This window comes from Eutrigla gurnardus (assembly GCF_963514095.1).
Source record: "Eutrigla gurnardus genome assembly, chromosome: 3".
In the NCBI taxonomy this organism is placed as follows: domain Eukaryota; kingdom Metazoa; phylum Chordata; class Actinopteri; order Perciformes; family Triglidae; genus Eutrigla; species Eutrigla gurnardus.
In genome coordinates, this window is record NC_139917.1 from 3,939,402 (window position 1) to 3,964,240 (window position 24,839).

The 24,839-nt window shown below is 43.9% G+C and overlaps 1 protein-coding gene across 1 annotated transcript in view; it reads left to right on the forward strand.

Annotated features, from left to right (window-relative positions):
* Positions 1-61: 61 nt before the first annotated feature.
* The window catches only part of LOC311011511 (phosphofurin acidic cluster sorting protein 1-like), a 27,888-nt gene continuing 3,110 nt past the window's right edge, over positions 62-24,839 (forward strand). The window contains exons 1-22 of the mRNA XM_084006509.1: positions 62-294; positions 3,775-3,862; positions 5,355-5,444; positions 5,934-6,059; positions 6,917-7,079; positions 7,942-8,033; positions 9,884-9,967; positions 10,090-10,149; positions 10,675-10,826; positions 11,135-11,228; positions 11,415-11,498; positions 11,565-11,653; positions 11,860-11,992; positions 12,143-12,247; positions 12,483-12,583; positions 12,914-13,068; positions 13,152-13,262; positions 15,916-16,018; positions 18,976-19,018; positions 20,789-20,834; positions 24,379-24,472; positions 24,570-24,760. Coding sequence (XP_083862635.1) covers positions 122-294; positions 3,775-3,862; positions 5,355-5,444; positions 5,934-6,059; positions 6,917-7,079; positions 7,942-8,033; positions 9,884-9,967; positions 10,090-10,149; positions 10,675-10,826; positions 11,135-11,228; positions 11,415-11,498; positions 11,565-11,653; positions 11,860-11,992; positions 12,143-12,247; positions 12,483-12,583; positions 12,914-13,068; positions 13,152-13,262; positions 15,916-16,018; positions 18,976-19,018; positions 20,789-20,834; positions 24,379-24,472; positions 24,570-24,760 — 2,377 coding nt within the window. The 5' untranslated portion in view covers positions 62-121. The remainder of the gene's footprint in view (positions 295-3,774; positions 3,863-5,354; positions 5,445-5,933; positions 6,060-6,916; positions 7,080-7,941; positions 8,034-9,883; positions 9,968-10,089; positions 10,150-10,674; positions 10,827-11,134; positions 11,229-11,414; positions 11,499-11,564; positions 11,654-11,859; positions 11,993-12,142; positions 12,248-12,482; positions 12,584-12,913; positions 13,069-13,151; positions 13,263-15,915; positions 16,019-18,975; positions 19,019-20,788; positions 20,835-24,378; positions 24,473-24,569; positions 24,761-24,839) is intronic.

A 24,839-nucleotide genomic window follows, 5' to 3' on the forward strand; every position in this document is an offset into this window, starting at 1 on the left:
TTTCAGCACGGGAGGATCAGCTGTCAACCTCCAGTCCTCCATCAGCCCCGCCCCGCTGCCTCCAAGCCGGACTGGAGGATCAGCAGCCGGCATCACAGCGACCTGCCGCCCCGGAGAAGAGATGATGGCGGCGGCTGCGGAGAGAGCAGCCGTCCGGGGGAGCGCTCTCCCATCGGACCCGGACCTCGCTGTCGGGTCCACTGCTGCCAGAGAGCCCGACGTCCGCGTCCCGGTCCCGATGAACCTGTTTGCCACCTGGGAGATCGACCGGTCTTCTCCGAGCTGCGTCCCCAGGTAAGAGGATTAGTGTTCGCCCGGAGAGGAGCGTCTCAACACGGCGACAGGAGGACGGTGCTGCCGCTGCGTCCAGGAGACACCCTTTATTTCTATTAGCGTGTCTTTGTCAAATCCAACAGCGCCATTTAAATACATTATTATTATTATTATTATTATTATTATTATTATTATTATTATTATTATTATTATTATTGGATCTACTGTGTGTTGCTTTAAATCTGCTACTTCAACAAGCTTCACATGTTCTAGAGGGAAACTGTAGGATATCATCTGATACATCAGTTCAGATTCAAACAGTGTTTCAGTGTGTCTGATCTGATCTGAGACCAGTTTGTTAAGTTCAGCTCAAGCAGCGTCCATAAAAGGTCAGAGCAGCTCAGGTCAAAGGTCAACACATTAGAAGATCCAACAGTGCTGACAACTAAACACGTGCAGAACAATGAGCAGGCTTCACCATTACTGGCTCAGGTATGACAGGAAGTCTCATCAGACGATCAATAGAGTGAGAAGTAACATAGACCAGGTCCAGCAGTTCACATGGTGCTTGCTATGTTCTGTATCGGCTATTGGTCTCACGGTGGTTCCTTAAAAAGTTGCCAAATTGAAATCTACCGATTTGTGTCCATGGACAATAATTAAAAAAAGATTTCATCTGCATCAGCATGACTTTCAAACGTATTTCTCCCGTATTTCAGTTGGGAGAATAGTTCGTACCTGCGCTGACGACACCAACGTGAGGTCAAGGGGAAACCTAATGGTTGGCCTTAAAATAACAACCAGTTAGGTTGAGGAAACCAAACTGTTCTAGGTTTACATGCTGGCTAGTATGCCCTAAATGATTCAAACTGAACAACTTCATGATCGCTGTGCTGTGATTTGGCGAGACTAGCCATGTCTGAGGGATTGCTACCAGATTTTTTGTGTTTGATTGTACCAAACGTTCTGTTGAAGATACCGTCCAATGAACTTTAAAAGGGCGTGGCTCCAGACAAACTCTTATTTAACTGCAGGATGTGAAGCACAGCTACTCAAATGCATCAAAGAATCTTTTATATGTATTATTATGTATTTAATAATTACATTAAATTAAATAGATATTCAATACATATTTATTTACATATACATTTGTTTATCTATACATTTGGTCTCAAGATCAAACTAGGAAGCTGCTTCTCTTCATTTATCAGTCTGCCTCTGATAAATGAAGGAAGCTTAGGAAAAGTCATTGACCTGACATCCGTTAATGAGCTTGACCAATCAGAGATAATCCTCTTAAATAGTAGCAGCAACCTGTTGGTCTTCACAGCATAGATGACCATTTTATCCTTCAGGTTTAGATGTCAGTGTTGGCAGTTTTTTGAGTGTTGTGGCCTTTCATGGATTAGCATGTGTTAGCACATGTTAGCATGTGTCCCAGGTGAATCAGGATCCTACTGGACTCTCCTGGATTAAATGTGTCCTCTTCTCTGCCTGATGTGACTCTGGACGTAAAAAACACAGCAACTAATCAGGTCTCTGATTCCCCTTCAGTGTATTTTCTTATATGATAATAAAATAATAACATAATTAAAATGAACACCCATCTTAAAGGTTGGCTTGGATCTATGTCAGTCAGTCCACTTTGGTCCAGCTTTGGACAGCTATTAGACTGATATGAATCTGGTCCCCGGAAAGATAAAAACCAATGATTGTTCATATTTCAGTGTTTTCACTTGTCCACTAAATATCACAATTACTGGATGGTTTGGTTGACATGTTGTACAAACAGAGGATGATAACATAACAATGGGCCCCTGGAAACTTGTTTTGCATCTCTTCTTTGTGGTTGTTTGTGTTTCTTCGCACTATTACCAATCTCAAATGATGGTCTTGGTGTTTCTGCCATCTGCAGTCGTCTCGTCGAATTCTTCACTCAGCTTGAATTTGATCTCCACGGTCTTGAATGTGATTTCGGACTTAATTGAAATGAAGCCAGCATCGTCCTTTGTGTCTCTTTGGAGTTGTTCAGTGTCTCTTTGTGTGTTTTTCTGTCTTTTGTAGTTGTTTTTAGTCTCTTAATAGTTATTTTATGTGTCTTTGTAGTTGTTTAGTGTCTCTACGTGCAGTTTTGTTTTGTGTTTCTTTGTGGTTTTGTGTTTCTTTGTGTTTGTTTTGTGTTTCTTTGTGGTTGTTTTGGATCTCTTGCTAGTTTTTGTGTCTCTTTGGAGTTGTTCAGTGTCTCTTTGTGTGTTTTATGTGTCTTTGTTGTTATTTAGTATCTCTTCATGTTTTTTTTATATCTCGGCAGTTTTGTGTCTCTGTTGTCATTTTGTCTGTTTGTGGTTGTTTTGTGTCTTTGTAGTTATGTGTGTGTTTTTGTAGTTGATGTTGATGATTGTGTCTCCAGGTTGAGATGTTGGTGATTGTGTCTCCAGGTTGAGATGTTGGTGATTGTGTCTCCAGGTTGAGATGTTGGTGATTGTGTCTCCAGGTTGAGATGTTGGTGATTGTGTCTCCAGGTTGTAAGTGGACGATTGTGTCTCCAGGCTGTGACGTTGGTGATTGTGTCTCCAGGTTGAGATGTTGATGATTGTGTCTCCAGGTTGAGATGTTGGTGATTGTGTCTCCAGGTTGAGATGTTGGTGATTGTGTCTCCAGGTTGAGATGTTGGTGATTGTGTCTCCAGGTTGAGATGTTGGTGATTGTGTCTCCAGGTTGAGATGTTGGTGATTGTGTCTCCAGGTTGAGATGTTGATGATTGTGTCTCCAGGTTGTGATGTTGGTGATTGTGTCTCCAGGTTGAGATGTTGGTGATTGTGTCTCCAGGTTGAGATGTTGGTGATTGTGTCTCCAGGTTGAGATGTTGGTGATTGTGTCTCCAGGTTGAGATGTTGATGATTGTGTCTCCAGGTTGAGATGTTGGTGATTGTGTCTCCAGGTTGTGATGTTGGTGATTGTGTCTCCAGGTTGTGATGTTGGTGATTGTGTCTCCAGGTTGAGATGTTGGTGATTGTGTCTCCAGGTTGAGATGTTGGTGATTGTGTCTCCAGGTTGTGACGTTGGTGATTGTGTCTCCAGGTTGAGATGTTGGTGATTGTGTCTCCAGGTTGAGATGTTGGTGATTGTGTCTCCAGGTTGAGATGTTGGTGATTGTGTCTCCAGGTTGAGATGTTGGTGATTGTGTCTCCAGGTTGTGATGTTGGTGATTGTGTCTCCAGGTTGAGATGTTGGTGATTGTGTCTCCAGGTTGAGATGTTGGTGATTGTGTCTCCAGGTTGTGACGTTGGTGATTGTGTCTCCAGGTTGAGATGTTGGTGATTGTGTCTCCAGGTTGAGATGTTGGTGATTGTGTCTCCAGGTTGAGATGTTGGTGATTGTGTCTCCAGGTTGAGATGTTGGTGATTGTGTCTCCAGGTTGAGATGTTGGTGATTGTGTCTCCAGGTTGAGATGTTGGTGATTGTGTCTCCAGGTTGAGATGTTGGTGATTGTGTCTCCAGGTTGTGCAGTCTGACCCTGAAGAGACTGATGGTTTTGAAGGAGCTGGACAAAGAGCTGAGCTCCGTCGTCATCGCTGTGAAGATCCAGGTGAGGACATGTTGTCTCCTGCTTGTGAAGTTGTGTCTTCTTATTGAACATTAGCTATGGAACAATTGTGTTGCTGCTGCAGGTTGTTGAACATCTGACTTCATGCCTCCACTTATTTCTTCTCTTCAGTTACGACATGGTTTTATATGTTTGTTGGATTTGAACTCCTTCTTAACATTCAGGGGGACACGTTGGACAATCTGTGATGTGACGGTGGAAGGAAGAAATTACTTGATTTTCAATAATTCACTATGTCACAGTTTCTAGTTGGATTATGATGATTGTAATTCAAAACAATATATATATATATATATATATATATATATATATATATATATATATATACATATATTGTTTAAAACATGTTGGCCTATTAAAACATTTTTAACTATAATTTAATCATAATTTAATTATGATTTAAAAGACACATAACTGACAGAAACAAAATAAAACTGTCTAGGGTATTAATAATAATAATTATTATTATAATGATCTCCCTTTAGGAGAAGTGCATTTGGCCAGTTTTTTTTCCCTTTAGAGCAACCTGGTGCTCTATACCAAGTGCAATACGTCAATTATCAAATCTCACCTAATTTTCCAAACAGTTTAAAAAATGGCTTCTGGACAATCAAACCTGCTGTCACTAGCTGGGATTATCTGTAATTTGCCCACTATGCCTGTAATTTTTGTAATTGTCTATTGATGACCCTGATTTGTTCTATTTATTGAACTAATTGTTAACTAAGTTATGGGGACCATCAACCTACGACTACGGATGGAAATTAGCCTTTGCCTATAATTCTTTTAAATGTTCATCCATATACATTGTCCCCTTTTTAAATAAATAAACTTCAAATAATAGTAATAATAATGAATTTAATTTACATAGCACACTTTCATAATAGAAACAAAATTTCATGGTGCGTCATATATAGAGTAAAAACAACTCTTAATTCTCCAAGCTAGATGTGAAAAGAAACAGCTGTTATCTCCTCAAAGTCATTTTTGCTTCACCAACTTTATTCAAACTTAAAGCTTAAACTCATCAAGCCGTCTTGGTTAGTCTCATCTTTCTACCTCCAACAATCAAACACTCTGGTTTTGTCGAAATACAACTTTAATACACCGTAATGCTTTTCAGAAACACTGCTGAGGTGAAATAACTGAAAGTTTTACAACATATTTTCCCTCTTTCCAAATCAGGGGACACGAAATGCATCACGTGCAGAGGATTGTGGGTGATTTAGCATCCTACAAAATCCTGCAAAGGAAGAATTCAGACCTCAGTAGAGACGAAGGATCCATTAGAACAATCCTTCAGAGCGATTCAATGACGTAATATCCCTGAAATTTAGCAATTGAAGGATGCTTGACTTTGAAAAACAAACTGTTGTGAAGTGAAAGGGACCCATAGTTAATTTAGTTTACTTTGATATCCTTTTATATACGCTCATGTCTGTCCGTCCATGATAACCCTGTACTTGTCTCTCAGGGGTCGAAGAGGACTTTGAGATCCAACGAATACCTACTTCCTCCAGACGGCCTGATGGAAACCGACCTGGAGCTCACCTTCTCACTGCAGGTCACATGTTTCATCATTTCATCTCCACTTTTATCATAGGATAACATCAAATTATGTTTTTCCATCACATCTCAACAACTACTGATGGATAATCCTGCTCTCCAGAGGATGAATCCTCATGATTCTAATGACTCCACTGGTGTAACTTCATAGAACATAGTGCTGCAGGATGAAGCATGTCTGTAGTGACTTCATTCAGTACAACACTGTCCTTATATAGACTAGAACAGACTGACAATAATGCTCCTTTAAGACACACCAAAGCTTCCATCAGAGGGGTGTGTACTCCCATTTTTATATCATAGATCAAACTATTAAAATCTTCAGCTTCAGACCTTGTTTTAACATCTAACCAAAAACATATTGACCTGGAGATGGGGAACAGGATTAGAAAACATGCTGATTCATGTTTAGGACTCCTTCCGGCAGGACTCTATCAGAGAGGACTGCACCCACGTCTTCCCTGATGGAGAGTTGTCTGTCTTTTAGTACCCTCACTTCCTGAAGCGTGATGTGAACCGTCTGCACGTGATGCTGCAGAGAAGGAAGCGGTACAAGAACAGAACCATGCTGGGCTACAAGACTCTGGCAGTGGGAGTCATCAACATGGCCGAGGTACAATGGTCTGGAAACATGACCCAGACTCACTGTCAAATCATCGAAGCTTTGAGGACTCACACATTTTGAACACGTTCCACTTTTCTGCAGAATTACCCACAAATCACAGCTTTGTGATGTTAAACACAGGGTTACCAGGGGAATATGAGAGGCATAAACACATCTGAACTAAGAGGACAGTGCATGGTGTTAAGACCAGAATATTAAATGAACACAGAAACATAAATGACCATCTTATGACTAATTTAGGACTTGTTTATAACTAACTTATGACTAGCATATCATTAGCTAATTACCACTATTTTGCAACCAGAATATGACTAGTTTACGACTAGTTTACGGTTATCTTATGATTACAATAGATAGAGTATCTTACGACTGGAATACGACTATATTTGCACTAGTTCTGTGTTGTACGATGATGCAGGTTATTACGTGAGTAATATTATTTACATTCTTCACAAACGATCACCAAACCAGATTAGTTTTACTTTGTTAGTCCTTAACCTGATTTATAAATCTGAATTTAAACCCAAATGTATATTATTTACAGTATTTTATCTTGAATATTCCTTTGAATAATCATCTTGTTTCAGACCCAGTGTAACTAACTAGATGAGTCTCACTGTGATCCTTTAGGATGAAAACATATTTGATCAATTACACACACACAAACACACACACGCACACACACACACACACACACACACACACACACACACACACACACACACACACACACACACACACACACACACACTTCAGCAGGCTACAGGAGCAATCATTATTTTTCTCTTTAGTCATTACCTCTGTGTTGCTGTGTGGGCGGATGTGTGTGTGTGTGTGTGTCCCAGGTGATGCAACATCCGACGGATGGAGCCCACATCCTCGGTCTCCATAGCAACCTGAAGGATGCTTCGATGCGTGCAGCGGAGCTGAGCGTCCATTCTCTCACCAGCCAGCCAATCGAACAGGAGGACACAAGCGGTCACCATGGCAACAAGACCAAGGCCACAAGTAAGGAACAGTGAAGCTGACCTTCTGTCTGTGTGACAGCATCAGGTGCTCATTACATACTGGTTGCTGATTGGCCATATATTTACAGCTGAAAGCAAACTGATGCTGCAGACCCATTTCAGTCAAATTCACAAGACACATTCCTATTATTATTAGAAGTAGTATTATTTAATGCATATGATATTCTTTTGATGGTGTAAAGTAACAGTTATAGAAACTATGTAAAGGTCTATACTTGAATACAATTCTAAAGTACCTGCACTTTATTATATTATTTTGTTTTCATGCTCCTTTGACTACATCAGTTAATGTCAGAGGGAAACTTCTAACTGCAGGTTAAATTGTTTCTGTTGTTTGGATTTGGCTTCAGCAGCGTGTGTTGCATTGTGAGTGTTGAGACACTTTGAAATCTGATTTAAGCCCCCGGAGTGTCCAGACTGAGGCTGTAGAAGTCAAATGGGAATTGAATATACTATTATTATACAGTAAATTAAACCACCTGGCTGTATACATTTATTTAATGACCCCAGTGGGCTACAATAATGAAATGCTGCCTGAATGCTAATCCACTAATTATAATAATCCAATAATATAACATAGCTCCAACGAGGACAATATGAACATTTCATGTAACAGTTATCCTGCTAAAAAAAATTCAACTTGCAATATTATTCCGCTCATCAAAATATACTTAAAACTAATGGCACTTAAACATACTGATATCACTTTACATTTTGTTAAGAAACAAATATTTGTATTGTATCACTTTATCACAGAAAAGACTTTTTAGTGAAAAAAAACCATCTCCAGTGTGAAACTAAATAAGAGAGCGTTGGATGAGTGGAGTGTTGTGTGTTTGCAGATCGCTCTCCTGACATGGAGAACTACTGGGAGGACGACGACGACAGCTTCTCCTCCGAACAGGAAGGAAGTGATGACGCACTTCCTCCTCAGGTGATTGACAGCTCAGAACACCTGACACAACACACCTGTCTCACGGCGGACACACAGATCTCAAGGCTCAACTTTAGAAGAACTAAATGGAATGCAGCCATTATTAGTGATTTTGCAATTTCAATCTCCACAAGATAGAAAAGTCTCTGAGCAGTCCGTAACATTACTGTAGAGATGTGTTGCTTCTAGCGGCCTCTGTGGCAGTAGAAGGAACTGCAGGCGAGCCTCTGGGACTCATCTCCCTCACCAACAGTGTCGACTGTCTCTCATCTGCGTGATGCCTTCAAATGCTCCACACTGAAAGGAGGTCCGTGGGTTTCCCTCGTTGGCGTCACTTTGCTTCTTGATGACTTTCCTTCTTCACTTCCATTAGTTTGTTGTTTCTTTTTCTTGGACTGGAGGTTGAATGGTCTTCTTTCTCTGCCTGTTGATCCTCCATTGTGAGTCAGCAGTAATGAAATGTACCTGGTCAAACACTGTAGACTAGAGGGAGCCTGACTCAGCAGTGGGAAGTTACAGATTTCCCATTCCAAGTAAACGCAGCATACTTCTGTGAGTAGCTCCACCTGCAGACCAACCGCTGCTGACTGACGGAAAAAAATCAAACTCATTTAGAGTTTAGTGGGAATGTGGCCACAGACACGGAGATCCTATTTCTGGACAAATCAGCAACAAGCACTTTAATTAGTGGGTCACATGATCAACCACCATTGTTTTAACTCACTCTTTGATAGATAGGAACTTAAAAGACAAATAAATAGATGGAAATGTTACAGACTGCCACCCTAATCAAATACGTCGATTCACTAAAATGTCTTAAGTTTGAGCTAACAGTGTTAAGCTCAAAGATTGACTCAGCTTTCAACTGTCCCTGCACTTGTCATGTGTGTGTAATTAGCATACAAAGATTTAGTAGGAAACATCTGCACTGTAGCATGAAGCCTCAGTTATCATAGATGGGAGGCCTAATGTGCTAATGTAACTGAAATGCTAAAAGTGACATTCAGCTCAAAGTATTTACCTGTTCATATGTTAGCACGCTTCTATGGTTTTTTAGTACGTTAGCATTCAACAGTATTGACCTTTCCAGCTTTTCACAATTGTTAACACACGTTTCTCAAAACTGCACACACAAAACTACTACTTGAGAAGTGTGCGCAACAACATTGTGTGTAGTGTTTTTTTGTTGTTGTTTTTTCAAGATTTTTTGAGGCACAGATGTCTTTTATTAGCAGTAGATAGATCAACACAGGAGAGAGAGGGGGGTGTGACATGCAGTAAAGAACCTCCAGCTGGGATTCAAACCAGGGGTTGGCTGCGTATGTACATTCGTACATGGCATGCACTCTAACCACCTGCGCGCCTTTGTATGTAGTGTTTTGACAACAAGGTGATGTGTAACTGACATCAGAGTGTAAAGAAGGAAAGTCAGAGTCTCATGCAGATAAGAGTGTGCATTAGTGCCAAATTGGGTTGAGGGATCGGTACCTGATGTGAAGGGTGTGCAAATTGTGCAGAATTTGTGATTTTTGTGTTAACAATTGTGAAAAACTGTAATTCCAAATGTCACATTAAGCATAGGCATGCTAACAACATATTAGCATGCATGCAGTGTTAGCCTCCATCTAAAAGTACACCTGTCATGAAGTGAAGTGTATCTTTTGACCTGTTGGTGGCGCTGGATTAAAAATCCAAAGGTCATCAGAGCCATGATGGTTCATCCTCTGAGGATCTTGTATGTGTGAACCAAAGAGAATGACAGTATCTTACAGCAGTATTTCACTCTAAAACCACCAAACCAAACTAAACCTGAATATCTTTAATAACATTTCCTCGTGTTTGTTTCTCAGGACATGTATGATGATGATGACGATGTCCAGAGAAAGACAAAGAAGTCTCACAGGAAAATGACCCGGACCACCTCCCTGACTCAGGTGACCAATCAGAGGCGCTGCTCTCCAGGGACTAGCCGTTGTTGATCAAAATGTAGGCTACGACCGGTGTTTGATCAGGTGAAGAAAGCTGCGTCTCACTCTTCTTCTTCTCTGTCGTTCAGCAACCAAACTTCAAACAGAAGTTTGTGTCTCTGCTCAAAAGATTCAAAGTCACTGATGAGGTTTGTACTCCACACTGTGACTTCAGGGCACAGACGTCTGTCCCCGTCCTAATTCTGTCCCCACGCTGTCCCCCTACTGTCCTCATATTTCTCATACTATCTTCATATTGTGCCCCTGCAGTCCTTATGTGGTCCCTATACTGTCACCATATTGTCCTCAAAGTCTCCCCATACTGTCCTCAGATTGTCTTCATACTGTCCCAATAATCTCCCCTTGCTGTCCTCATATTGTCCCCATCCTGTCCCCATGTTTTCCTTGTACTGTCCTAATTTTGTGTTCATATTGTCATCATACTCTCCTCGTGTTGTTCCCATACAGTCCTAAGATTGTCCTCATATTGTCCCCATGCTGTCATCTTACTAAACACTAAATGTTGCTGGGAAACAAAACCTTAATAACCTTCAGCTAATAAACGTCCTCTAAATGTCACATTGTTATTAATCAGTGATGGTTTACATCATAAATCCTGACACTGACAGAGGATAAACGGTCCTTTCTCCTGATGCACGATGCATTCACGGCAGGTTCTGGACTCAGATCCGGTGGGTCAGAGTCAGGAGACTGAGGAGGACCTGGACCTGCTGTATGACAGTCTGGAAGTTTACAACCCGAGTGACAGTGGCCCGGATCTGGATGACAACGACAGTATCCTGAGCACGCCCAAACCCAAACTCAGGTCAGAGGTTAGCCATGATAGCATGTCTAATAAACACTGTCCGTCCCTGCTCTGGACGTCCATGCGTGGGGACACGTTCGCTGCTGCAGGACGGTGTGTTTTCTAGAAGACACACTATGGCTCCCCGACAGCCACAGTGTAAATCTAATAATAATAATAATGATAATAATAATAAAAATAATAATAATGATAATGATTATATTATTATTATTATTATTATTATTTGTGTTATTATTATTATTATTATTATTATTATATTAATGTTGCTGCTGTGAGTGAGCCTCACTGTGATGATGTGTGACCTACAGGCCTTTCTTTGAGGGGATTTCTCATTCAGGCTCTCAGACTGAGATTGGTAGTCTCAACAGTCAGAGGAGACAACCGAGAGAACAAACTACAGCTGTGAGTATACCTCCTATTGTTAATGTAACGTTTAACCGTAAAGTTGACCTTGAATTGAAAAGCCAAAATGAAATGAAATGCGGAGGCTTCAAAACCCACAGAGTCGACAAACCCATCGGTGACAGTGTGTGTAACTGCTCCCTCTACAGGTCACAGTGTGTAACTGCTCTCTCTTGTTATGAACAGGCAGACCAGAGGTCTCCAGAGGGTCCTGGATGTCAGGGGTCCAGATTCCCCGATGAAGCCAGAGGAGAAGAGGCCGGTGCTGGGGTGAGTATGCACCACAGTGTGTCTGATGATCACAACAACACGCTCTTATTCTGTTTCTCTCCATAGGAAGTGGAGGATGAGGTTGTCATGGGAACGGATGCTGGTCCCGCTGCCAAACTCTGCAAAACTGAGTCCCACACACACATGTCACCAAGGTACACACACACACACACACACACACACACGCACACACAGGTACATGCACACAAACACACACACACACACACACACACACACACACACACACACATGTCGCCAAGGTACACACACATGCACACACTCACACACACACATCTCTGGTTCTGCTGCTCTCTTTGCAGTAAGACAGGATGTCAGCTACCTGTCTCTGCTCTCTTTGCAGTAAGACAGGAAGTCAGATGTCTCGCCATCCTTGGAGCGCCTCCATGAAGGACAGACAGAACTCCAGGGGGACAGACAGAACCAGCAGTGTCGATAGCGAGACGTCATCTGACTATAGGATCCCTCCTCCACAGGTGAGAAGGACAGACAGACAGACATTCACTGTTTGAGCGTTCAAGACTTGGTGTGACAGTAAAGTCAGAATCAGGCTCAGATCCAGGTCCAGATCCAGGTCCAGATCCAGGTCCAGGTTTATGGTATTACGTTTACTCTTGTGTTTTCAGGTTGCCAGGAAGTCCGTTCTAGATCAGCTGAACCACATTCTGTTCTCTGATGATCAGATTCCTGATTCCATCGTATTGATCAACACCACCGACTGGCAGGGACAGGTCCGTCTGTCCACCTATATGTCTGTCTGTCCATCAGTCTGCCTGTCCATCTATATCTCCGTCTGTCCTTGAAACAGATGAAAAAACAATTAAAGATAATTAAAAATAATTCAAAGAAAGAAGAGTGTTTCAGTTGTATCAGTATGAGTTCAGAATTTTAACATAATAATAATAATAATAATAATAATAATAGTATACATAATGAGTATAGTTTATGTCTCTGCTGTCTCTCTAGTATCTGTCCGAGCTTCTCTTTGACCAGCCAATCGTTTGCACCGTCTCAGCAGCTGATGTTCAGGCCGCCTTCAGCGCCATCATCAGCCGCATCCAGAGATTGTAAGACTGGTCTGGCCGTCTTAATGAATGACCACCTGCAGCAGAAACACCGAGCGCCTTTCTCTCATGAAACATTAATGAGTTACAGCAACACCAACAGACCTGTCGATTTGGAATATTCAGAACACTGATTGTTTTTTTTTTATGATGCTTTCAGTGGATCTCTGCAGGAAGTCATGAAATGTCTCCCTGTCTGTCTTCTCCCTTTCTGTCTGTCTGTCTGTCTGTCTGTCTGTCTGTCTGTCTGTCTGTCTGTCTGTCTGTCTGTCTACCTGATCGGATCAGTAAAGAATGCCTATGTTTGAAGTGTGATCTGAATGTGTTTTCTAGCTGTAACTGTAACTCCCAGACTCCGCCTACTGTGAAGGTGGCAGTGGGCGGAGATCAGAGCTACCTGAGCACCGTCCTCTGCTGCTTTGTAGAGCAACTGGCCAGCAAGACACCTGATTGGCTGAGCTACGTCCGCTTCCTCATCCTCCCTGTCGGTACGCATGGCCTCAAACGTCTCCAAACCACCTCACTGTGAATATTCCCATGATACTCCATGTTTCTGCTGTCACCTCCCCAGGAGCCCACCCGCTGGCCAAGTACCTGGCCACGCTGGACAGCACGTTTAACAGCTTGTTCATGGACACCAGCTGGAGGGATCTGTTTGCACGTGTGGAGTCTCCTGCTCTTGGTATGATGGACTGACCTCTGACCCTAACATCTCAGTTTAAAACCGATATAAGCTATACCTATAAAACCAGCGTCCCGTCTCTGCAGACTGTGGAGAAGAGAAGAGTAGCTCTGACCCTGAACTCAAACTCACAAATGTTTATCAGAGCTTAAACTGTGTTTTCACTATAACAGACTTTTACAGCACTAACCTAATAACCATAATCATAACATTAGCCAGCATGCTAGCAATTAGCATTACCGCTGATGATTAACATAAGCTAATGTAAAGGACCATCGTGAACAGCTTGTCTGTGTCTCTGTCTGACAGCTTGTCTGTGTCTGTTGGACAGCTTGTCTGTGTCTCTGTCTGACAGCTTGTCTGTGTCTGTTGGACAGCTTGTCTGTGTCTCTGTTGTCTGTGTCTCTGTCTGACAGCTTGTCTGTGTCTCGTTGTCTGTGTCTCTGTCTGACAGCTGGTCTGTGGCTCTTTTGTCTGTGTCTCTGTTGGACAGCTTGTCTGTGTCTCTGTCTGACAGCTTGTCTGTGTCTCTGTTGTCTGTGTCTCTGTCTGACAGCTGGTCTGTGGCTCTTTTGTCTGTGTCTCTGTTGGACAGCTTGTCTGTGTCTCTGTTGTCTGTGTCTCTGTCTGACAGCTGGTCTGTGGCTCTTTTGTCTGTGTCTCTGTTGGACAGCTTGTCTGTGTCTCTGTTGACTATGTCTTTGTTGGACAACTTGTCTGTGTCTGTTGGACATCTTGTCTGTGTCTCTGTTGTCTGTGTCTCTGTCTGACAGCTTGTCTGTGTCTCTGTTGTCTGTGTCTCTGTCTGACAGCTGGTCTGTGGCTCTTTTGTCTGTGTCTCTGTTGGACAGCTTGTCTGTGTCTCTGTTGACTGTGTCTTTGTTGGACAACTTGTCTGTGTCTCTGTTGGACAGCTTGTCTGTGTCTCTGTCTGACAGCTTTTCCGTGTCTCTGTTGTCTGTGTCTCTGTTGGACAGCTTGTCTGTGTCTCTGTTGTCTGTGTCTCTGTCTGACAGCTTGTCTGTGTCTCTGTTGGACAGCTTGTCTGTGTCTCTGTTGTCTGTGTCTCTGTCTGACAGCTTGTCTGTGTCTCTGTTGGACAGCTTGTCTGTGTCTCTGTCTGACAGCTTGTCTGTGTCTCTGCTGGACATCTTGTCTGTGTCTCTGTTGTCTGTGTCTCTGTCTGACAGCTGGGCTGTGTCTCTTTTGTCTGTGTCTCTTTTGTCTGTGTCTCTGTCAGACAGCTGGTCTGTGTCTCTGCTGGACATCTTGTCTGTGTCTCTGTTGTCTGTGTCTCTGTCTGACAGCTGGTCTGTGTCTCTTTTGTCTGTGTCTCTGTCAGACAGCTGGTCTATGTCTCTGTTGACTGTGTCTTTGTTGGACAACTTGTCTGTGTCTCTGTTGTCTGTGTCTGTGCTGGACATCTTGTCTGTGTCTCTGTTGTCTGTGTCTCTGCTGGACATCTTGTCTGTGTCTCTGTTGTCTGTGTCTCTGTCTGACAGCTGGTCTGTGTCTCTTTTGTCTGTGTCTCTGTCAGACAGCTGGTCTGTGTCTCTGTTGACTGTGTCTTTGTTGGACAACTTGTCTGTGTCTCTGTTGTCTGTCTCTGCTGGACATCTTGTCTGTGTCTCTGTTGTCTGTGTCTCTGTCAGACAGCTGGTCTGTGTCTCTTTTGTCTGTGTCTCTGTCAGACAGCTGGTCTATGTCTCTGTTGACTGTGTCTTTGTTGGACAACTTGTCTGTGTCTCTGTTGGACAGCTTGTCTGTGTCTCTGTTGTCTGTGTCTGTGCTGGACATCTTGTCTGTGTCTCTGTTGTCTGTGTCTCTGCTGGACATCTTGTCTGTGTCTCTGTTGTCTGTGTCTCTGTCTGACAGCTGGTCTGTGTCTCTTTTGTCTGTGTCTCTGTTGTCTGTGTCTCTGTCAGACAGCTGGTCTGTGTCTCTGTTGACTGTGTCTTTGTTGGACAACTTGTCTGTGTCTCTGTTGTCTGTCTCTGCTGGACATCTTGTCTGTGTCTCTGTTGTCTGTGTCTCTGTCAGACAGCTGGTCTGTGTCTCTTTTGACTGTGTCTTTGTTGGACAACTTGTCTGTGTCTCTGTTGTCTGTGTCTCTGCTGGACATCTTGTCTGTGTCTCTGTTGTCTGTGTCTCTGCTGGACATCTTGTCTGTGTCTCTGTTGTCTGTGTCTCTGTCTGACAGCTGGTCTGTGTCTCTTTTGTCTGTGTCTCTGTTGTCTGTGTCTCTGTTGTCTGTGTCTCTGTCAGACAGCTGGTCTGTGTCTCTGTTGACTGTGTCTTTGTTGGACAACTTGTCTGTGTCTCTGTTGTCTGTCTCTGCTGGACATCATGTCTGTGTCTCTGTTGTCTGTGTCTCTGTCAGACAGCTGGTCTGTGTCTCTGTTGACTGTGTCTTTGTTGGACAACTTGTCTGTGTCTCTGTTGTCTGTGTCTCTGTTGTCTGTGTCTCTGCTGGACATCTTGTCTGTGTCTCTGTTGTCTGTGTCTCTGCTGGACATCTTGTCTGTGTCTCTGTCTGACAGCTGGTCTGTGTCTCTTTTGTCTGTGTCTCTGTTGTCTGTGTCTCTGTCAGACAGCTGGTCTGTGTCTCTTTTGTCTGTGTCTCTGCTGGACATCTTGTCTGTGTGTTGGACAGATCCTGTGGGTGTGGCAGGTCGAGTGTCTCAGTATCTGGGCGGAGCTGCTGTTTCTCACCTGTGTCCCATCTCAGAGGCCATGCTCACCTGCAAACACAAGAGGTACTCCCTTCACCACCACCAACGCTAGTGTGTTGTGTTGAACACGAGGACCACACTTCATAAGACACGAACGAGCCTCCAACTTCCTGAGTCCCTAAATGCTCCACGACATCAAAACATCAACACGTCCATGTTACGTGTTTGATGTAACATGAACAGAATGTCGCAACACAAAAGTAAAGTTAGAAAACTGTTACACAGGAGTCGCTTGTTAAACCAGGAACGTCTATGAATGCTACACAACAACATTTTTACTCCCGTACCAAAATCCGAACCCTTCAAAATAAAAGTGACAAAGGATTTAACCTGAATCCTTCAAAATAAAAGTGACTTGACAAAGTAAATGATTTAAAGCTGTATTCTACGATTTGAAAGGTTTGAACATCCCCCCCCCCCCCCCCCCCCCCCCACACACACACACACCCCTCCCCTATGTGCTCCTCCGAGCTCGTATCGTTCTCCCCTCGCAGCCTCCCACCTTCCTCTTATTTTACGAAAATAGTTCACAGAAATGTGTTTCTGAAAACATTTTAGGTGAGAAATAAGCTATGCAGTTGCTGAATCTGTCTTTATTTTAGATCGACAACGCTCAGTTTAAAAGATTTCTGAGAGTTTGCGGGCGGCGCCGTCTCTCGAAACTCGCTGCTCCGCGACGGCTTCTTACATAGACAATGAATGGGAACATTCCCTCCACTATGAACTCAGGCAGGACGCCGTTTAGTTTCCCGGTGTGTCTGGGACTTCCACAACATACAAAGCAGTAATAGTAGTTATTACGGCCATGAATGATGAAACATTATCGGTGTAAATGCAGCGGGTGCCGGTCGGATTTCTCTCTCACCCCGACTGCAGAACGTCCCCGATCCCAAACTGCTCGGCGATCACTCGCCACAATTCCCTCAAGCTCAAGTGAAAAATTGTAGACCCCGGGCCCTAGTTTCGTAGACCAGGCGCAGTCAGCTTTCAGCGCACCTGCGCCGCGCCGACGGGGTGTGTCCGCCTGGACTTTGCAAGTTTCGTGCACCGCGCAGGCTCGCGCAGGCACACCTCCCGTCACTCCCACCGGCGCAAGTGGGAAAGAGGGAGGAGAAGAAGGCGTGAGTGGGAGACGAGGAGGAGACGAGGCGTGGACTGGGATTAATACAGCCGATTCAGATCTTCACCAATCAAATGAGCTCCTCTCCTCTCCTTTAATGCAGGGGAGGTTCAGTGCAAGTTTCGTCACTTGACAACCCGATGACAGAAGCAGCGCCGCCGCTCCCACCATGCTCATCACGCGCTGTGCGCGCGTATCATAATAATAACAATGCCCATATTATAAAAAACAGGAGAGAGAGAGGGAGATGTTTTGGTCCGAGAGGCTGAGTTTCCGTTACGCGTGCCATCCGCCTTTGATCTGACGTCAGATGTGACGGGACAATCTATATAGATATAAATTCACGTGTTGATTCAATGAGTTGCATTAAATAGTGTTTGTTGTGATTATTTATTGCATTTAAATGTGCCTGGAACTGTGGAAACCTGCCTGTGAGGTCTCGGTGACGTGTGCACACTGCGCGCCGTCAGCCAAACTTCCACTCCGCCAGCTGTGATTCGCCTTGAATGAATGGACTTTATTTACGCCTTGCGCCGAAAGTAGACCAGGTTGGAGCTGGCGGGCTTTCAGCGCAGTCTCGGCGAGGCTTTTTGCCACGAAACTTCCGCTACGCCAAGCTGAATCTGTGACGCCTCCCCCTGCTGCGCCGCCACACCCATCTTGGCGCAGGCGATCCACCAAACTGCCAAACTGACGGTGCGCAAGGCTGCGCGGGTCGAAACTTGCATTGCGCCGGCTCCGCCACCCTGCGCCGCCCTGCGCTGCGCCACGAAACTAGGGCCCTCCATCTTTAAGCTCCGTCTTCTGAATCATGGTAGACGTCTTCAGCCTTTTGGTTTGTCCAAAATAATAATAAAATACAGTAGATGTCACTAAATCTTCTGTCATATTCTCCAGATGTCAAAATAGAAAGATTCAGCTGAAGGAAAACAGAAACAATTTATAAAAGTTTTCTGTCCCTGCAGGTCACTTATGTCCCTTCTTTTGTTTGCATTCAAGGAAGTGATGCTTGTATTTTGTCCCTCAGGTATCTCCCACCCTTCTCTGCTCCTCTTTCTCATGCATGTTCAGAAATCCTTCATGAAACTGCTAACCTGATTCTGACCTGCCTGACCAATGTTCTATGACCAACATGTGGATATGGATCTGATTCTGCTCTGCCTGTTCAGTGTCTCTCTGGTTATTTTTATGAGAACCAGAGAATCCTGATTTGTCCAAAGAGTGATGGAGTGAATGAACCCAGCACTGATCACCAGCCTGCTGCTTGACTCGTTTTCTGTAACCAGTAAACAGCCAAACAAGGTTGTCAATGTCAATGTTCTTTACTAGGGTGTTATAAGAGTGTGTGGATGAAGCATTACGCTGTTAAACTTTATCCATTTATTCTGACTCTCTATGCTTCATAACTTTAGTACTCCACTGTAAAACGTCACCCCAGTGAGTTATCTAAGTCAGTTAACTTAACGATCAAAATCACAATGGCACACATAAAAATGGCTGCCGTGCTGACCATCCTGCTATGTTCATTCAAAGGGGAATGTTCCTTTCAGTCCTATTTTATGTGTACGATATATGCGCCTTCACATGCATGCTTTAGTACCTTTAAAAACAGACACTAACCACTGGTCGACACCAGGATGCTCACACAGGGAATTCATCTGCATTGAGAAATATTTCACGATGAACATCAGCCGTTTTAAATGCTGCTGTGAGCACGGACATCCAGGGTGCAGTATCTAGTGGACACTTAGGATTCATAGTGCAAAACAGAACGTATTCTAATCTACATTTGATTTGTTGATGTTTCATCAGTAAAAGTCTGTTTTGCTGCTTATTGTTTGATTCTGGTCTTCTTCTGCAGCCCTGATGATGACTCCTGTCAGAAGTTTGTTCCTTTTATTGGGGTGAGAAATACTGTCAAGAACTGTTACTACTACTATTACTACCTCTGTTACGTGTTAATGAATGATGCTTCACTGAAATACAATACTACTGTGTACATAAATTAATTAAATTAATTAGTACACAACACAACTGTTTAAACGTTATGGAAGGATACTCCAGACCGGATATCGGCAGGTCTTTTTTTAGTTATGGACCGTTGTTTTAGCAGACACCTGAACTAACCACAGACACTGGATTGTCCTACTGTTGTTATAGACACCTGAACTAACCACAGACACTGGACTGTCCTACTGTTGTTATAGACACCAGAACCAACCACAGACACTGGACTGTTCCACTGTTGTTACTGACACCTGAACTAACCACATGCACTGGACTGTCCTACTGTTGTTATAGACACCAGAACCAACCACAGACACTGGACTGTCCTACTGTTGTTATAGACACCTGAACTAACCACAGACACTGGACTGTCCCACTGTTGTTACTGACACCTGAACTAACCACAGACACTGGACTGTCCCACTGTTGTTACTGACACCTGAACTAACCACAGACACTGGACTGTTCCACTGTTGTTACTGACACCTGAACTAACCACAGACACTGGACTGTCCTACTGTTGTTATAGACACCAGAACCAACCACAGACACTGGACTGTTCCACTGTTGTTACTGACACCTGAACTAACCACAGACACTGGACTGTCCCACTGTTGTTACTGACACCTGAACTAACCACAGACACTGGACTGTTCCACTGTTGTTACTGACACCTGAACTAACCACAGACACTGGACTGTTCCACTGTTGTTACTGACACCTGAATTAACCACAGACACTGGACTGTCCTACTGTTGTTACTGACACCTGAACTAACCACAGACACTGGACTGTCCCACTGTTGTTACTGACACCTGAACTAACCACAGACACTGGACTGTTCCACTGTTGTTACTGACACCTGAACTAACCACAGACACTGGACTGTCCCACTGTTGTTACTGACACCTGAATTAACCACAGACACTGGACTGTCCTACTGTTGTTACTGACACCTGAACTAACCACAGACACTGGACTGTCCCACTGTTGTTGCTGACACCTGAACTAACCACAGACACTGGACTGTCCCACTGTTGTTACTGACACCTGAACTAACCACAGACACTGGACTGTCCCACTGTTGTTACTGACACCTGAACTAACCACAGACACTGGACTGTCCCACTGTTGTTACTGACACCTGAACTAACCACAGACACTGGACTGTCCCACTGTTGTTACTGACACTTGAAATAACCACAGACACTGGACTGTCCTACTGTTGTTACTGACACCTGAACTAACCACAGACACTGGACTGTCCCACTGTTGTTACTGACACTTGAAATAACCACAGACACTGGACTGTCCTACTGTTGTTACTGACACCTGAACTAACCACAGACACTGGACTGTCACAGACACTTGATGCATTGGTTGAGCCGTGACGTTTAAGCCTTGCACATCTTGCTTATGATAAATGTTATTTGTGAAAGGTGAATGAAAACAGAAACATTGAATGAACAACATTAGGATACTTTTGAATATTTCCGAGGCTTAAGGTTGAGTTATTATTATTATTGTTATTATTATTGCTACAAATATTTTTGAATGAGGAACAGGCCCTTAGACTTCTGGTTTCATGCAGATTCTTGTTGTCATGGAGATCTCGTGGCATAATGTGCTTCTGTACCTGATGTCACATGTTCTGTGTCTGTTCTCAGCTGGTTAAGGTCGGCATCGTGGAGCAGAACTTCCGGTCCACCTCAGGTATATCAGCCTCAGCTGTCACCCCCCCCCTCCCCCCCTTTGGTTTCTGATTATTCAGATTATATGTATTACATTGGCAGGTATAAATGCATTTAGTATTTTTATTTGCTTTCCTTCTTCACAACTGCTTGACTTCTGCATTTAATCAAATTATTATTATCAACTTTTTAATTGAAAAGTAAATCAAAACAAGAGAAAACCACAGGGTGATGTCACACGACCCCAGAGCTAAACGCTGCATTAGCAGTATTGAAGCTTTCAGTCTGCAGAAGTATGTTATGTGATGGACACTCAGCTACCTTTATGGACGAAGGACACACGGTGTGTTCAATGGACTTCTGTTGGATATTCTTTTACCCAGCCTCGCCTTTAAGTTCTCTCACTGGGAGAGGACCCCTTCATGGACTGTGGGAAATGTGGTTTCATGGGGAATATTTCAGTAGTGTATTAATGCTGGAGTGATATTAGGGGTTTAATTATCATCCAGGGTGGGGGTAGTGTTGCCGGCCTTATGGGTAACCTGCATACCGGTATGTGACGTGAGGTGTGATGGGAAGCGTAGTCCCCGTGGATGTGTGTGGATGTGAGAAGCCGCTGCTCCCTCGCTGCAGCCAGTGAAGTTAGTGTACAAATGAGTGTTGTTAGCCAGCAGAAGTGTATTAGATGAGCTCAAGATTACAGCCTCACAAGACTGCAGCGTTTGTCCTCTTGTAGACGACTCAATGAAAGACTCTGGTTGGACGGTGAAGGATCTCTCCTGTCATTCTTCTGGTCGTGTCACCCGGACACTAGAAATGCGGGTTATAAGATAAGCCGGAAAGGGAACACACCATAACAACAGTGTTTACGGCGGCTTCTGGTTGGATTTATAGCAACACACGGCGACCACAAGGTGGTGCTGTTTTCCTGCAATCTGAAGTTATCTGAGGGCTTGATGATATCTGTAGGATGTATGTTTAGGTTGTTTATATATAGAAGTGACTCAAAGTGGTCTAAGACTGATTCCATGATGATGTGATGTGAAACTATTTGAATTTGAAAACTGCAGCAAAGTGACTGAGAACAATGATTTCACACGTTTGAGTCCACTCCATGTTTTCAGCTTCTATCATTTCTGACATCCAACATTAAAGACAGAGACCAATCGTAAACGTAGACAGACTATTGACTTTTTATTGGAGGAACTGTTTTGGTGGTCTGATGATGTACTGTAGATGCTGGAGATGTCTTTCAGCTGGCACTTCCCAGAATGCTCTCTGCCAACTGGTCAGCTGTTTGCTCTCAGCTGGAAGAAAAAAACAAACAGGACAAAGATGAACATGAGCTACAATGTGACGTGACGTAGCATGAGTGTTCTTAAACAACGTTAACAAGCGAGGCAAAGGTTAGAGGAAATGTTTCCATGAACTAAGACACGCCCAGCAGACAGTTTGTCACGTACCTGTTTACCAGCGTGGTGCAGACGGCAGCAGCTCTCATAAGCAGAAGTCTGGACACGTCTCTGGAGGAGAGCATCTTCTCTGGAGCTTAGACGCTCTGCTGCTTTGCTGCTGGTGAGGAGACAGACAGACTTCATAGACCTGGACCTGATGGACCTGAAGAGAAAGGACAAGAAGAACAGAAAACACGCAGTGGGGAGCAACGCTAGAATATTCTGGAGGAAACTTACAATATCTAGAGAGACATTTTAAAGACGTGTGCTCACATAAAGTCACTGCAACATAATCGAGTTCACATACTTTGATGCCTCGCTGTGCTCGTCCATGTTCTCTGTGGACACGTCGCTTCCCTCATCTTCATCTCTGGCACTTGCTCATCTTTCTCATCCTTTGGCTTCTTTATGAATGAAAAAAACACATTTAATTGATTTCTTAAATTGACTTCATGAAGAAAACAAAGGTAAATGTATTAGATCAAGCATAATAATAATAATAAAAACCTACATAAAAATACTACTCCTCTGCTCCTCTGCTAAGCTCCTCTGCTCTGCTCCTCTGTTCCTCTGCTCCTCTGCTGAAAAAAGATGCATATAACATACATAATACAATACATATGTTAAAAAACCTACATAAAAATACATACAAAGATGCATTCAAAAAAGAAGAAAATGCATCAAAAAACAATACAATACGCTGGTTAAAAAAAAAACCTACATTAAAAAATGCTACTCCGCTGCTCATGGTCCACTGCTGCTGCTCCTCTGCTATGCTCCTCTCCTCTGCTCCTGTGCTCCTCTTCTATGCTCCTCTGCTCTTCTCCTCTGCTGCTCTGCTCTGCTGCAAAAGATGCATGAAACACACATAATACAATACACAAGCTAAAAAAACCTACATAATGAATGCTACTTCTCTGCTCCTGCTCTGCTGCTGCTCCTCTGCTCCTGCTCAGCTGCTCTGCTTCTCCTCTGTTCCTCCTCTGCTCCGGTTCTCTGCTGAAAAGATCCATAAAACATACATGATACAATCCATATGATAAAAAAATCTACTTAAAATACGTACAAAAATGCATTACAAAAGAAGAAAACAATGCATAACACAATGCCCTAATAATAATAATAATAATAATAGCAGCATAATACAGTTATTCCTTACCTGGTTCTTCCCATGCTGACCCCTGGTCTGTGGATGGGGGTCAGCATGGGACCCTGACTGGTCTGTAGACAGTGGTCAGCATGGGCACCCTGACTGGTCTGTAGACAGTGGTCAGCATGGGACCCTGACTGGTCTGTAGACAGTGGTCAGCATGGGACCCTGACTGGTCTGTAGACAGTGGTCAGCATGGGCACCCTGACTGGTCTGTAGACAGTGGTCAGCATGGGCACCCTGACTGGTCTGTAGACAGTGGTCAGCATGGGACCCTGACTGGTCTGTAGACAGTGGTCAGCATGGGCACCCTGACTGGTCTGTAGACAGGGGTCAGCATGGGCACCCTGACTGGTCTGTAGACAGGGGTCAGCATGGGCACCCTGACTGGTCTGTAGACAGGGGTCAGCATGGGACCCTGACTGGTCTGTGGATGGGGGTCAGCCTGTGTGTTTTCACAACTTTCAATCAGAACCAGCATGAACTTTTTCAGCAACTTGAGCTCCAGCAGCTCGTTGGATCGGGCAACACAGGCCAACCTTCATTCCCCACATGCATCAATGAACCTTGGCCGCCGTGACCCTGTCACCAGTTCACCGGTTTTACTTCCTTGGGCCACTATTGATAGGTACTGACCACTGCAGACCGGGAAGATCCCACAAGAGCTGCAGGTTTGGAGATGCTCTGACTAACCATCACAATTTGGCCCTCATCAAAGTCACTCAAATCCTTATGCTTGACTTGCAGCCTAATATATCCCACCAACTGACAGGTGCCGTGATAAGAAGATAGTCAGGGTTATTCACTTTAGTCATCAGTGGTCATAATGTTATAGCTGATGGTGTATATTCATAAAACAGATGATCCCTTTCATTCTTCAAGAAAGTACATTTGTTACCAACATGTGAAAAAATAGGAATATACATGTTTAAGATTTGTCACACCTGCTTCTCGCTCCACAGTTGACTCTGATGACATCATACTGGGATCTCCTCCCTCCCAATCAGGAGCACCAATCAGCATCACCTCCACCCCTCCTCCCTCCCCCTCCATCAGGTACTTCCTGTTTACAGCAGGAAAACTACTCCTGTCAAATAAAGACTGTTCTGATCAGAGACTTGAAGTCCTGTGTCTCCTCCTCTTCTCTGTGCAGCTGTCCAGGGGAGGTGATGGGACTGCAGGTGGACTACTGGAGCAGCCAGGGAGGAGGTGGAGGAGAGCGGAGGAGGGAGGTGGGAATGAAGAACACTCTGAAGAGCAACTTCCGCTGTCTGCAGGTGTCGAGAATCAGTGGAGGAGAGCTGATGAGCATGACGGTGGTGACCAAAGAGAAGAACAAGAAAGGTGAGGAAGAGGAGAGGTAGTGATGATGATGAAAGTGATGATGATAGTAATGATGATGATGATAGTGATGATGATGATG